This window comes from Larus michahellis, chromosome 11 (assembly GCF_964199755.1).
Source record: "Larus michahellis chromosome 11, bLarMic1.1, whole genome shotgun sequence".
NCBI classification, from domain to species: domain Eukaryota; kingdom Metazoa; phylum Chordata; class Aves; order Charadriiformes; family Laridae; genus Larus; species Larus michahellis.
The window spans coordinates 20,171,661-20,187,289 of NC_133906.1; the positions used below are offsets into that span (position 1 = coordinate 20,171,661).

Here is a 15,629-nt window from a genome sequence, read left to right on the forward strand (position 1 = left end):
AATCCATCAGCTACCTTAATTCTGCATTTAAGGAGACGGAGCTCAAATGAGTCTTGGCTTCTCCCTTTACACACACGTACACGAGAGATCTGTTACAAGAGTCCAAGGCTGAGAGCAATTTAAAATAATAATAATTAGGCAGATGATTTATGTCAATTGAGAGTTTAAAAATATTTGAACATTTGTATTTATTCTGTTGTGATATTTCAGGAGATTTAATGGATTAAAAAAAAGTCATTTGGACGGAAAGCTCGAACAAGGGATTGCCTAATTACTTCATTCAGATATTAAAATTTACATTTTGACTTTTTCCTCCCCTCCAGCTGCACACACACCTGCATTTACATGCTGATTCTTTCTGCTTATTTGTTTTGCCCTGATTTTCTTAGGAATGTTTGGGGAATGTTTGAGCGAGTCCCTGGAAATCTGCACAGCATGAAAATCCCAACTTTCGTTTTGTATGCAAATAGATACTATCAGTTAAACGGAATTAGTTATGAATATTGCGAAGTCAACAGTAAATACTAAATAATTTTCAGCTGCTTCTAGAAAACGCTGGATGCCAAAATGCAGGACAGGTGTAAACGGTAGAGAAGGAACTTTCCTTCCTACCTTTTGTAGGTCTCATGTATTTCCTGGTGTTAGAAATTCATGGATCCAGGTGGAGCGGATCTCCCGCACAAAATGGAAGTCCCTACATGTTGCAGTCTCCGGCTGCAAAGATACTGGAGCTTTGAGGGGGGGTTAATTTGTTTTTATCTTCCCAAAGAGCTCTTGGAGGTTTTTTGGGTCCTCATAACCCTGCCAGTACTGAGAAATAATGGCAGTTACGCAGATAGTTATGTCGACATCAACTTAAGTTTTACGCTTGCAAGGTTCATATATTTTTGGTAGCACTGGCACTAATACAAGTGATAGCTCAATAACAGAAAAATAGAACAGTCCCCGAGCCACAGTTCTGATGCTTGAAGCATCTTTAAACCCCGTACCCAAATGAGAGAGAGATAAAAACAACCTAGTTAAAGTGGCTTAGCTTGAAGGAGCATTTTATGTGTTACTTGATGACAAAATAGTTAGGCATTAATGCAGTTTACAGTAAGACAGCCTTAAGTTATCAGTGAAGTTGATGTGATGCCTGACAGATTTAATGTAAATATTTATAGACTTGGCCTACTAATTATGCCAATGGAAAAAAATGCAGTATTAATGCTGTCACCTCCCCATGTCTCTACCTGCCAGCACGCTGCTAGCTCGCATAAATATTCTGGAGATAGAAAGTATGGCACATAAACAGAAGAGATCATTTACATTTTTAATAAGGGATTAAGTTATCTCCAGCAGGAGTTTCCAGCCTGTGGTCCATAGACGTATGGGAAGCCTGTGGACTATTCCCGAGGGAACTATAAAAAAATGACAGAAAAAGAGAGTTTTGTGAAAGGTACCTAGAAGTCTCCCTCTGTGAAATTGTTACAGGGGTATGCACCATCTTTGGCAAATATTTAGGGGTCCACACACCGAGAAAAATTTGAAACCCACTGATTTACCATATTTGTGTAAAGAACTGAATAATTTCAAAGTACCATGCTGCCGTGTGGTGAATGGTTTGACTATTGGTCCTGCCCGAGCCAGGCTGCCATAAGAAGTCCTGGACCGCAAAGCACTGAAGCATGTGCTTAACTCAAAACACACCTCGACCCACTGAAGTTACGGCCTGTCACCACACGTGACTGGTTTGCTGACTAAAGGCCATGGGCAAACTTAAGACAGAAGGCAAGGACTACTATCATCTTGCAAACGGCTCTGCAGATGCCCGATCGTCTTGTACAACTGAAAAATCTAATTATGTGAATCTGCAGTTCATATTTTTTCTGTTTCGTTTTATTTATGCTAAGAGACTCCAAAGCTTTTAGGCGCCATTGGTTTCAGCCGTTACTGTTTGCCAACCCAAAGAGTATTATGGTTGCCGTTATAGCCAGTTTAGGGGACTCTCTTCTAGCTGCGTCAGATAGCTCTCCTGATTTGCGATCCAAAAGTCTGTGGTTTCTGTTCTGGCACAAACTGACTCCTCACAAGCTGTGCAAATAAATCTGAAGTGCTATCACCAGTGGTTGTATGTCTGCGGCTTGCGTGCGTGCCTTTCGCTTGCCTTACAGTCTTGAAAACTGAGGCAGAATGAGCGTGTGGTTTCAGATCATCTTCTGCAAAATAGCATCTTACTACACGTGCATCCCCACTGGAGTCCGTGCCGCTGGGGTGCTGGTCCAGGTTGCCAGAATGTGGCCTGTGCACATTGCCAGGGCGCGTGGGCAATACTCCTGACCAACCGGAGGCTCCCTGCAGGAGTTAAGGAAAGGGCATTTTTGGTAGCAGGGCAGAGTTTCAGTGAAAGCCACACATGGTGTTACCCCAGAAGCTCTCCAGACAGCTTGGATGGATGGAGTGTAGTGATAGGATGAGGGTTAATTGTTTTAAACTGAGAGGGAAGATTTAGATTAGGTATTAAGAAGAAATTCTTCACTGTGAGGGTGGTGAGACATGGGAACAAGTTGCCCAGAGAAGCTGTGGCTGCCCCATCCCTGGAGGGGTTCAAGGCCAGGTTGGACGGGGCTTGGAGCAGCCTGGGCTGGTGGGAGGTGTCCCTGCCCAGGGCAAGGGGTGGCACTGGGTGGTCTTTAAGGTCCCTTCCAACTCTAACCATTCTACAATTCTGTGAAGTACTACAGGCTTTCCGTACGGACAACCCATGGGGGTTTTGTAAGATCTCATTGCTGGTGCATTGAAGGCAGATCTCACCTTCCTGCGATAAATGAGTCCTCGCTACGGACCTAATCCACAGCCTGTAGAAGGCAACAGGCTTCCTACTGCCTTCAGCGAGCTCTGGATCCGACCGTACATAAAGCTCTCGATTATTTCCAATCCCCAGCTGCATTTGTCTCTTGTAAACACTTTATCTGGACGCCGCACCTCTGTAAATCACAAAACAGAATAACTCGGTAGAAGTGGAGTGCACCGTTTTGAAAAGGAACATTAAGAGGGAAAAATATAACTCTCTCTCTTTAAACTGTCTCTTTTCTATATTGTTACCTTGACAACTCTGCTGCTGTGTTTCATCTTTGGTGGGACTTAGCCGTGGTGGAATAAGGGGGACATCCATGTGCGTTTCCACATCTACTCCGTCTCTGCTTCCCGGGCACATGCCAGGCGCGGGGCATCGCGAGCTGCCAAGCCCACCGTCGCTGCCTCGACCCATGGTGCCGTCTGGAAATGATTACAGATATTAAGAACTGGGACCCGTTCTGATTAAAGGTATAACATTATATCTTCTATTTCTTTTCCTGAAGCCAACACCAGAGCAACGGTAATGCTCTTTCAAAGGGGATGCAAGGTACCTGAAATATTTTTAAGGCTTAGGACAGCTGGAAAGCAGAGAGGGATGAAAGTACTCAAAAATAGTTGTATTATTTTTAGTATAAGCAGATACAGGAGCATGTGTCAAGATTAGGATACAGTTCTGATGTGGTGAACTGAGTCTGGAGATGCTAAAAATATGCTTTCTTTTCTCACAATTTTTAGAACAGACAGAGGCAAAGGTAAGAGGAGAGTAGTGGTGAACTGGAATTGTAATTCCTGCGCTGCCTTGCTCGTTGGGGTTTGGAGAAGCTGCCTGTTAACCTGGGCACCCAGGACCGCTGATACCAGCAAAACATTACGAGGCAGGGCGAGGTGTTATCTGCAGGAATGGGGTCTTTCCCACCCCCTTTTTTCCCCTCTTCCCAAAGAAAATCCCCACCAACGTGATCCTTTTATTCTTTTTTAACAAAAATGGCTAGCTTTACCGCTGCAAAGGCACAAGACATGCAGGCTCCAGGGCTGAGAGCAGCCGGGGGTGTCTGCGTCTGAATGTGTGCGCGGAGAAGGGGGCTTTTAATGCAAAACACATGTGTTTTCAATTGCTATCTGGAGCCAGCCCAGTAGCTGTAACTTGGCCTGACAAAGCCTTATTGAAGTACAGACAGTGCGGTTTCAAAGCAGTTAGAGAAAGAAGGGGAATGCTGTTCAGGAAATTCTTCAGGCATGGGCAGGGACTTGGCTGCAATTCTGCCGTTGGAAAATCTGACAGGGGCAGCTCATGAGCAGAGAGGCCAGGCCTGGTGCTGCTCCGAAAACGGCGCTGCATCTTCCCCCCCAGCCTCCAGCACCCCCCGGGTCTCCATCTGCCCTCCGAGGGAGAGGTAAGAGCTGCCCCGCGCCTGCCCCGCGCAGCTGGGAAGGGGGGGATTTGCTGTTCTTTTGTGCTCCTGCGAAGAGGCTTCTGGCTTTTCAGACTGTTGTTTCGAGACAGAAAGTCGAGACCGGGGAGTTGTGGCATATTTGTGAAGGGATGGGAGCAGTTTGGGGCTGGGTGGTGGTTTCTGGATAACTTTGCTCCGGTACAAATAATGCCGGCAAAGCGACTCCTGTGCTACGTCTCCGGCTGCATGAACGCTGCGACCAAATGATTCCCAACTTTCTCATTTTGGGGAATAAGTATGGACGTAACCTGAAGCTACTGAAAGGTTGGCTCTGTGTCACTTACCGGTTTTGATGAAAAATGCAATTCAGCCACGATAAATACATTTATATGTATGTTATAGTTGCTTAACGGGTTGAAAGTATGTTTGTCTGGGGGTTGTTTGGCAATTCCTGGTACAGCTAGCTTGTGAAGAGAGCCAGTAATTCAGTAATAATCATTGTCTTGTGATTTCTCTGCATATTTCTTTCTGTATTTTATAAAGCATGAGCAAACTGCAACAGACAGCACAGTCAGAAACCACGTAGAGCAGATTAGAAGGAAAAACATTAATTCAGGGGCTGTTCTAGCTGCAACTTCTCTCTTGATTTGTGTTTCTTGTCCCCAAATAACTTAAGAAACATTTATGATAAAAAGCTCGCTCTCTCTTTAGGAGCCTGCCAGACTTAGGCAGTGCTCTCTCATCCTTTTAGTTGCAGCATTAAAGCTTGTCTTGCCGTTGCAGAGATACCAGCACCATTTATGGCAGGCTTGTGTTTGGGAGGCAGGGTACGGCGCGTTCCTCGAGCGGATGGAGGTGTCGGGAGGAGTCCGCCTCCTGTAGCTTCACAAACTTCCCTGCCTCTGCCAGTGCCTCTTCCTTGGATTTTCACAGCAGTGTTATTTGATGTGTCGGAAGTGCTTTTTAGCCGTGTTTTATGGCGGCGTTGGTTGTGTGTGTATTTTTTTTTCCTTTCAACGAGGAATGAATTAAGGATATTAAATTATACAGTGGGACAGCGCTAAGCGTTTCTGGCTCGTTCATGGGAGTAGACCCACAGTTTGCTTTGCCTGCATCCAGCGGGACTGTACGTACAGGGCTCAAACGGTCGTTCATCTTGGCAAGCCTAAACAATTCAGTGACAAGGTGAGGTTGGCCACCAAAGTGCATCAGATCCAGCATGTGACAGGGCCAGAGCTTTCTCCCAGTAATGCTGGTGAAGCGTGTACGTAGGCAACTCCAAAGGATAAAGGCAAGTTCAGGCAGACGGCAAACCCTACCTGTAAAAAGTGGGATTCGCTGGATTTGGATGTTTAATGAGAATGTTATCTGGTCTAATGCGACAGATTCTACGTGATGGATGGGACGAAAGGAAGGTGTTTGGGAGCATCTGCTCCTTGCCACGTCTGTTTTTTTCCGATGAAAGCAATGGTCAGCTGAAATGTGTTGCTTTGGGCCAAATGAGGACTTTTTGCTGGTTTGGGGTGCAGGAAGGGCATCCGCCAAGAGACAGGGGTGTCCTGTAGCTTCCTGGAGGCTGATGGGGGGCGAAGGGAGTGAGAGGAAGGGCAGAGGTGAGCTGTGCAAGAGGGAGGCGTACGATGAAAATGAAGAGACTTAATAAGCTCAAAGTTTGCTTTGCAGAAAATACACCTGCGGTGAAATGCTGTGTTAAATGAGGTTCTCATATGATCTGGACTGCTTGAGCCTTCGCAGGCTGCCATCTTACCCTGCAGACTTGGAGCTCTATTGCCTTTCTCAGCAGCAGTTAATTTAGGCACCCAGTCGGCCTATTATCTTCTTTGCTGCAAGTTATAAGCTTATTTTTAAAAAAAATAAATAAAAAAATCAGGTTCCTGCCTCTGGTCATGCAGCATCCCACCTCCCAAATCTGATCATCAGCGTTGAAGAGCCAGAAAGACAAAGAGACTGGAATGTGTCTGTCTTAGCAAGACGCAGGCAGGGCTGCGGTGCCGTACCTGGCTTTAGGGGTGCTCCTACCCCACGTCTGGGTGAGACGAGCAGTGCAGGTTTTTCATCAGGTGTGGGATCGGTCTGGGTCACGGGACGTCCCCAGTGCCCGGCTGGGCTGTTTGCCGTACCCACTCTTGATGGGACCCCAATGGAGGCGCTGGTGCGTGGGTGTGAGTCCAGGCAGGGCAGGGGAGGCTCTTTGCAACGCCCCGGGCTGGATGCCATCGAGGGGGGTGGTGGTTTCCTCCCTCGCTCTGGCAGCTGCTCCTGAGCCTCCCCCTGCCAGAGGTGACCTTTCTGCAGCTCCACCCCGGTCAAGCATCCAAGCCTTGCTCTGTATCCAAAAGGACTGAAGAGTGTGTTTATGCGTGGATGGAATGTTATGCATCTAAAGTGAAATTGGAGGATCTCTTGATCTTGGAAGCATACAGATGAGAGCCGTTAGCACACCCTAATACCTGTATTCCTTCTCCTGGTCCTTCCCAAGAGCAGGCTAGAAAGCAAGTGTGTCTGTGCAAACGAAGAAGTGGATAAGCCCGGTACGCATGTCATGTGGAGGGAAGATGCAGCAGAACAAGTTTTAACTTGTGAGAGCAGGATCACTGCAGAGACTGTACTCTGGATCCTGGCACGTGCGCAAGCCCACAGTTCTCAATTTGTGCCATGCCGGTTGGATTCCAGCCGTATAAATCCATATTACGCTCCTGCTTTGCACATTTCTACAAGGCATATCTCTTTTCTTGGTGCTGTGGGGTGAGAGTGTGTTGGGGCAGAAGTCTGCAAAGTATCACCTCCTGTAGCTTGCTTTCTGATTCGAGCTCTGTTGATTATATCCCTCTTGCTGTTCCCACAGCCTCCTGCAGTCACACCTGCTGCTGGCTATTTTAGTGTAGTTCTCATATTTGTTCATCCAGCTTTGAGACGCTCCAGTGGGGAAGAGTGTTTATAAACTTGGCACAGATGGACATAGGCTTATGATTGCTTCACATCATCCGAGTGGTGCAAAGGCACCAGCGTGTGAATGCAGCAAAGCCGGTACGATGTTTGCATGCAGCGTGAACGTATCGCTACAAATTGTGGGGCATTTTGTGGAAGACATTCTTTGATGACTAGCTCGATACATAAGAGAACTCACTGCAGAAACTTTTTCTTCCTTGTAAACTTTCGTTTCCATTTTCTCCTTAATTCTGAAAAAGAAAAATATCAAGACAAGGTAACTATCAAGGAAAAAGTCTAAAAGTTAGAAGAAAAACTCATAAATAAGAAAACAGACATGTTTCTCCTCAGAGAAGAGAAGCAGTAGCAACATCACATTGCTCACAGATTCTTGCAGCTTCATAATAAAATACCACTTTTGGTTTAGGAGATGCTATTCAGAGATGGAGCTGCCTGTTACTTTGTTTTGTTCTGGCAAATCCTAATGTTCAGAGTTTTACTGTGGGTGCTCCTTGAAGGCAGAGCAGTGACGGAGCAGAGCAGAACTCGCATGTTCAGCTTTCCGTTCAGTCCATCTGCTCGAAGGTACTGGTTTATAAACTGAGGTTGTTGCAGTGCCCTTATCCTCAGGCACGTTTATTGCTGAAATGCTGTCAGCCCTAGAAACCGGGGAAATCACATGAGCTCTCCAGATGTTAAGGGGTAGGGGATAGCCTGGAGCATTGAGGAATCTGGATTAGAGATGCTTTACCAGGAGATGAATCCCCAAGGTCCCCCCAGCTGCCTGTGCTGAGTCCAAGATATCCTCAAGATACAGGAGGTGGGGATGGGAAAAGAGGTGTTTCCTAGTGGACCAGGCAGAGCACGCACCCATAGATTGTACAACCAAGACAAGCTTGTTGATGTGCTTATGTTTGCCAGAATCAGGCTAGCTATTTGAAGAACCCTTCTTGTGATGTACCCCACTGAGAGAAACTAATCGGAAAAGAGGAAAGCGTTCCTTAGGATGTTTTCTTCCATTTTTTGTCACTCTGGCCATGTGTCATATTGCGGTGATACCCAAGAAGTGGGCATTGAGTGACGATGGTCTCCCCTGTGGAAGAGCTGCTCCCAATGTGGAGAGATGGGAACTGTCAACAGAAGCAGAGGGACAAAGCAGAGAGGGAAGATTTCATCTTTGGGGACACCATGGCAGTGACAGAGGCCACGCTGACACAGCCGTCGGGGTAGAAGAGCCCAAGTTCACGGCTTAGATGGTCCTGGTGAAAAGTGCTGTGAGATTTAACAACCCCAGCAAGCAGTTCATCCTTTGGGCTCTTCGCCAGTGCTCAGCCCTTGCTGGCCAAGCTGCAAGTGAGAAGTCATTTTCCAGAGCCTGATCCTTTTACGGGGACCTGGGCTGTGATCTGACCCATGTGTGGGGCCGTAAATCAGTTTTGGGTCATGAAGTTGGTGGATTAATGGGCCTGGGGGTGTCAAGCTTGAGAGGGAGTTTTATGGGGAGTGGAGAGGCAAAAAGTCTTGTTGATAGATGGCTCAGAACACTCTTCTTCATGCCAAATTTTTTTCTCAGTCACGCTCCAGAAATGTCTGTTCTCTTGAACCAGGTGGATAGTGCGCACTTAAAAGACAGAGAAATTAAAGAGGATGAGTCTGCAGAGCATTTATAGCCACTGAATACAAGTACATTGCCTTCCGGTGATATGGCAGAGAGCACCTCTGAAGGTTTTTTAGGGTTTTTTTCCCTCTTTTCAGCCCAAAAGAAAAGGTTTGTGTTTTAAAAAACAAAGACAAAGAGAAGAGGAGGTCGGTGATACAGACACAAAGACAAAGCAGATGTGGGAGATGTAGGTCCAAGGCCCGAAGGAATTTGAACCCCTCTCTCATCTCTAGAAACGTGTTCCCATCACCATGCTACAGGTTAGCCTGGGGTCGGATGCTCTTCATTTTTCTGATGAAGTTGTTACACCTCGGTTTTATGGAAGCAGGCAGGGAAGAGAGATGCCATGTCGGCTGCGCGGGGCTTAGGGGCTTTTGTTCTGTGCTGTAGTGAGCAGTTTCGATGAGCTCTAAGGCATTTTCAAGTGGGCTCATAAGAGAGAAGCCGCCTTCCCAGATTGCATCTTCTTTCAGCTTAAAATTGTTCCATTACTAAACATACATCATTTGAGTGCTGATCAGAGACACCCCCGTGGCACAGAAACATTATTGATTCCTCTTGTTATGCCTCACCCTGTTTGTAGCCCTCATTGAGTCTACAAAGCCGGCACGGCCAGGGGATGTTACAGCTCCGGCGTTGGCAAGGGAAGGGTTTTTATCCATCCTTGTGCATACTTCTTCTGCCTGATGAATCGTTAATTGTGCGCCCTGAGTGAGAAGCTTTCCGCCAGGGCAGGAGGACGTGGTGGGAGGGAGAGAGGCAAGCGATAAAGGTTTGCCGTAACTGGTGGGGTCTGGTGTGATTTTTGGAAGCCCAGTGCCGGTTCTGATTGGCGACGCCTTTCAGCCTCTCCTGGTTTCAGCTTTACTGAAGGAAAGTGTTGGAGCTTCTTTGCCAGAGGTACTCGGCAAGCAGCCTGTGCGGATCCGAGGATGTGGTGACATGACTCTTCCAGTGGTCTTAAAAAAACCAAATAAATCTTTCTTGTCATGGACCATATCTCTAAGGTATGCTAAAGCGAAAAGATGAATAGCTTTTCTAAATGGACTGGATTTTGTATCAGGGCCTGTTTGCAGTGTTCATATATGAGGACTCAGTGTACAGCTCTTGTGCAAAAACTTATTACCCATTTTTTGCAGCAGCAGCAGCAAGAATTCCTTGGAGAATTACCTGAATTCCAGGCTATACTTTTGTAGTCATGGTAATGTTGTCTGTGGCTAAACTGTGAAGATTTAGCGTGCTGCATTTTTGGTATTGTAAATGGGATTGTCCACGTGCGGATGGTGGTCCAGGGCTGTGTGTCTTAGAGCCCTCTCACGTCAGGCAGACACTTTCAGATTTGACTTTTGGAAAGAGCGCTTCTCTTTCCAATTTCTGTATTTGTTTCAGCATTATCTTTTCACCACTGTTATGAAATTGGGTGGGTGTTCCTAATATTTTCCTGAAGAAGGAAAAAAAAGCATCCTATTAAGCTACTGGCAGCCTTTCCCCTTAGCTCAGTAATTGAAAGCGGGGGGTACCTTGCAAATGCAACCACTGATGTCCTTTCACAGCAATACTTTTTTTTTTTTTTTTTGGTGCCTTAGTTCTTTTTAATGTTTGAGTCAGGAGAAGTTGCCAAAATGTAAATTCTGACTAGCATAGTTCTCCCTCCCACACAGAGCAGATTATTGATAGCGGATATAGCTGGTTCCTCGTGTAGCTGCCTTGCAGGCCGCCTTATTCTGCTCGTGTGTTGAACACACCTCGGCACTCTCTGTCCATCGTGGTATTCACAATTCAGGGGGGAAATGCTAGCTAGAAATCATATTTAGCTTTAAATGCAGCTGTGTGAGAGTTTGTGTAGAAAGGGCAAGCTATCTACGATTCTCATGTTATTTTCTTGTTATAAATTTATGCTGTATTACTAAGTCATGCTCGTCATGCGTGTTGTAGTACTTCGGTTGCTCTAGCTCTGTTAGCAGCTGTGAGCTAAATATTTTATCGGAACCAGAGAAATTCTCCAAATGAGGCTGCTGTGTGGGCGCAAGTTGCTCTTTGTGGGTATGTTCTGTTCCTATAAATTCTTTTGAGGTCTGCAAACTTTCGCCTCAGCTGAATATGCTATTTTCTCCATCCTAGAGACTGCAAGTAAAGAAAAAAGAAAGAAAAAAAAGAGACAGAGCAGGAAAGAGATAAAGAGAATAAACAAGTTTTGCAATAAAGAGATATTTTGAGCTGGGTATTTCATATTGTTTCCTATTGGTCAAACCTCTTCCATGATTTGTGAGGGTTAGCAATGCAATTTATTCATTTTCTCCGAGGGAGAGGTTCCATTTAATATGTGCTCTCCAGGATCCTCTGTTAAAATATTAGGCAATAAAATCCTTGACTGTTCAGTAGTTGTGGTTATAATTTCCCCCAGGTAGTGGAAACTCTGTAATTTACTGTTGTTTAAGTTTTCCCTTTGCGCAGATCGGAGTGGCTGTAGCAGTGTAAAAAGGCCCGTTTTCCTCCGAGTGCGTGTTGGTGGCCCAGCTCCTCTCCCCGATGAGCCCTCCACGGCTGCTGGCCTGGCATCTGGGAGCAGAAACGCTGGTGCAGCCCGGGTTGGATCCATTGTACCCAGCGTGCCGCGCTCCCCCTTGGTAACAGCTGCGGGGCTGCCGGGACTCCGGCTGGTTTTGTGGTGTGGAGATGGATACACCAGCTGGTTTGACCGGCAGAAGTGATTTCTGGTGAGCCCATGTACACTGGTGAAAACTGCTCTTTAATACAGGCGCAGCTTTCTCCGGTGATGGACTTTCATTGCAAGTTGGCTAATTTGGCTGAGCCGACCTGTATTAAGAACTTATTTGCCATAAGAACTTACGTGCCATGAGCCGCTGGCTCCTCCCGACATGGTATGACCATCTGCACTAGCTGACGTTGCAGATCCTCGCGGCGTGAGCTGGGGTAGTCTGAGGTTGTAAACGCGGCATGGCTTGGGAAGGGGATGTGAGATCCTTTTTTTAGACCAGCTGAGAATGCTGGAAAAAGCAGGCGGGCTTGGAGCTGTGGATGGGCTGGCTGAAGCTCGCTTTCTTCTAGTTTTAGTTTTGCGAGCGCAGGCGACACCTTCGTTGGCAAGGAGGGCGCTGATCCTGGCAGCTGCCTGCAGACGGGCAGTGGTGGTGCCCAGGGTCTCCTCTTGCGGGTGTCCTTTGCGGCACCTCACTGTTGCACAGGTCTGACCTGCTTTTTCTCCTTGGTGGGCTGTAGCCTTCAAGCATATAAAAGGGAAAAAATGCTTAAAAATGCGATGGTTCAGAAGCCTGAGTGGAAAATGATAGCAGTACCTCATTTGTTGTTATTTTTTTAAAATCTTACAGTTTTTAGCCAATGTTGTGAATTTTGAGTGTGAGGGGTTAACGCGGCTGCTGACATTGGAGAAAGAGGCAGAGGGGCACCTCCACCCTCCGGAGGAGCATGTTGGGGTGCGAGCACCCCGGGCTAAACACAGCCTTCCTGAATATGCCGCGAAGTCGGCTTTGCTTTGTAGGTCCAGATCGGGAGAGGTGTCAGGGCCTCTGATCTGAAAAGAATTTAGTGCCTGAATGGATTTATTTAGCCCCTGAGACCATGTTTCAGCCTGGGCAAGGACTCGTGGACGGAGAGGTGGCTGATCCCTTGCTTTGCAGGTGACAACGCCAGGCAGCATTAGACAGCACAGGTCTTGGCAACTTTTGGAGCAGTGAAAGGTTAAAAAACCCTTCTTCAGGCAGCCCTTGCCTCAAATGTGTGGGCTTCAGCGTTGAAGTAGGAAAATAAAGTGTTAACTTCATTCCTGGCGCAATGCTACTGGAATAAAAGTTATTCCGTGAAGAAACTCGCCTTGCATCAGCCTGCAACGGGCTCTGCACCACCGCCGACTGCACGCTGTATTTTATTAGATGCTGGAGTATGAAGCTATTAGCAAAAAAGTAAGGAAAAAACCAGGAAACTAATGGTAAACAAACATAAGCTGCTATCAATGAGCATCTAATTTCTATCATTCTCTTTCTGCCCTGGCAGATAACACTACCACAGAGAGGAACTCGCATTGTTTCCTCCTGTTATGTGAATTTTGTAATTCACTGCATACAAACGTCGATGCCAAATACCCTGAGGAAGAAGCCCGTGGTGTTGAATCAGTAGAGCAAGAACACGTTTGGTGGCTTCTTATCTGTCTAGAGTCTAAAATGCAAAACATTCAGCAAACTATGCGTTATTAGAGGTGATATGATATCCTCGGTCTGTGTGTTGAAAAAGTCTGAAAATGAAAGAAACTGATCCCTGGGGGAAGCCCGTGAAAGTGGGTTTCTGCACCCTGAATGTGAAGGGAGAGAATGTGAATACTTTCATTTGTGCGGCACGAAATACCTCCACGATGGGGTCCGTTCTGCTCCGGACCCCTGTCCTGGCTGCCTGTGGAGCCGTTTAAAAGCACCCGTCTCTTTCCATCCACGGTGGGGACAGCTAGATCCCCGACTGCCCAGAGCCACCCGGGTACCGGGACGTAGGAGAGGGGACGATGCTCGCCACAGGGGACTTCAGGCCATTCTTCCAGGGGATGCTGCTGCACTGCTTTCCTCGGCACCAGCTTTTCTTCCTTCCCTCTTTCCTTGGTTTTGTCCCCTGGTGTTGTCCTGGCGTGCCATGCCCACCCAGGGTATCAGAGTCCTTGCTAAACCAGCATAGATATTTGGGGATAATTTGTTAGGGATGTGGCAGCTGGAGAACCTTGTGCTTCAGGTTTACTTGGCTAAGAAAGTTTGGAGTGTGGGAAGGGAGAAAGGCAAATGCTTCCCCTTTGCCTTTTTTCTTTGGCTGGAAGGAATGATTTTATTTGAGATGATTTTTTTTTTTTTTTTAAATTAAAGCCTCTGCGAAGTAATATTGTGTCTTCAAAACAAACTGCTGAACTCGACTGCTTTTACCAAACGCATGCAAAATTTTCCCCTTAGGATCCTTAGAGGCCCTGGAGTGCCTGCCTTGCAAAACCTGGGGCGGTGAACAGAGTCAATCGAGAATGAGCTCCATAGGATACCTTTAAACAGTGCGCTTACGTGTATTTATAAATACATATACATTTAGCACATAAAATTCTCTTTTGGTATGTTACTGCATACGGTAAGCAGAGAGAAAAATAATGCAGAAGCAAGATACTGAAAGAGGTGCTGCCCAGCTGGTGAACTCTGAAAAAGAAAAAAGCAAACCCTCTAAGAGGCACAGACACAAGCAGTTTTTATGATCAACTTTCTCTGGCCGCTTAATACACGTGGTTATTTCTTTGCGATCATTTCAGATGCCTCAGGAACAGTACGCGCACCGGAGCACCATGCAGACCTCGGAAGGACCCCAGGTATACAAAGTGGGGATTTATGGCTGGAGGAAGAGATGCCTCTATTTCTTTGTGCTGCTCCTAATGATTTTAATCCTGGTGAACCTTGCTATGACCATCTGGATTCTGAAGGTTATGAACTTCACAATTGTAAGTAGGGGTTACCCTGAAAGGTCTGGGGAAGATGAGGGAGGGTGATGGTCTTTTCTCTGAGCGTTAATTCAGATACAGCTTCGATATCGGGGTGCATTAGTTGCCCCAGATAGCTGTTATTATAAGGAGGAACAAATTTACCGATTAATCCTCGTTTTCTGCTGGAGATGCCTGCAGTATTGCCAAGCTGAGGAATCAGCTCAGTGTTGCAAATCATGCTCCTTCTACCTGCTGTATATATACATGTATATATGTGAACAATATATGCCATCCTGCCTCAATTTTGAATTATATAGTGTTTTAAAGTTAATGAAATAGGTTATTTTGAACTGGGATGTCGAATGGGTGTGGGCCTTTCTCTCACGCTATTTCTGCTTTTCTCCATGACCGGGAAGTCGAGAAACTTGATTTGCCTTTTTCTTAGGGAAAATTCATGTTCTTCCGTAATGACGTGGTTCCAGAAGCTTCATGAAGAAAAATAGAATTTCCAGAGTGGCTCCCTGGGCGTGGTATTTAGGTGGAGCATGTCCTTATCCTCGTGGTGCTGTGGCAGGTACACATCAGTCCTGCCAGCAGCACTCCCTTGTCGCACTGATCCCCGGCCAGGCTTAGCTTTCCAGAAGCCCCTAGCAAAAAGTTGGGCAGATTGCACTGGGGCAGATGGTGCCTTCTGGGCATGGAGCGCTCCGTGCATCACGTGAACTCTGTTCCAACACTTTTTGAGATCTTAAAGGGGTGCCTTGACCTTGAATTGCCTTTTTACAGGGTGAGCTTCACCTCTCCTGCTCAAACGCACCGGAAGTCAGGACATGATGAACCAGGCACACCCCACTTCCAGGGGCAGTGAGCCTTTGTGTGGTAGGTCCTAGTTTTTCAGGGGATAATTTGGCCAAGCAGAGTGAAAATGAAATGATTGGTCCCCTCTTCTTCAAAGCAGTTATTGCCACCTTGGTCGGATGGAGTTATTTTAAGATCATTTGAGTCTTCAGGAGAAACTAAGTTTGAGGCTTTAATCCTGGATTTACTTCATGAGAGAGCTGTAAGGCTAAATTCCCCTAGACACTTTCAAGGACTTTCCCAGCCAGGCTCTGATGCGAGCAGCGTGTTTGAAGTCTCTCGGCATTTCTTTCTCTGTTTTGCTCTTGCGGAGCCCGGAACAGCTGTGTCCAACATTATGTCATTAATGGGCCATGAGAAGTTGAGTAAACAATCTCTGACGCGCTGTATCCAGCAGACAAAATGCTGTGTCAGGGGGACACGTAGCATTCATTTTCTCTAACCGGGATGCTGTCAA

The 15,629-nt window shown here is 46.6% G+C and overlaps 1 protein-coding gene across 18 annotated transcripts in view; it reads left to right on the forward strand.

Annotated features, from left to right (window-relative positions):
• The window catches only part of SGCD (sarcoglycan delta), a 354,229-nt gene that overhangs the window by 201,692 nt on the left and 136,908 nt on the right, over positions 1 to 15,629 (forward strand). For 15 of the 18 annotated variants that reach the window (XM_074604497.1, XM_074604504.1, XM_074604506.1 and 12 more), the window contains one exon: positions 14,147 to 14,332. In XM_074604497.1, coding sequence (XP_074460598.1) covers positions 14,147 to 14,332 — 186 coding nt within the window. Of the gene's footprint in view, positions 1 to 3,882; positions 4,233 to 14,146; positions 14,333 to 15,629 lie in introns of those variants that run through there. The other 3 variants (XM_074604512.1, XM_074604513.1, XM_074604511.1) reach the window with 2 other exon arrangements.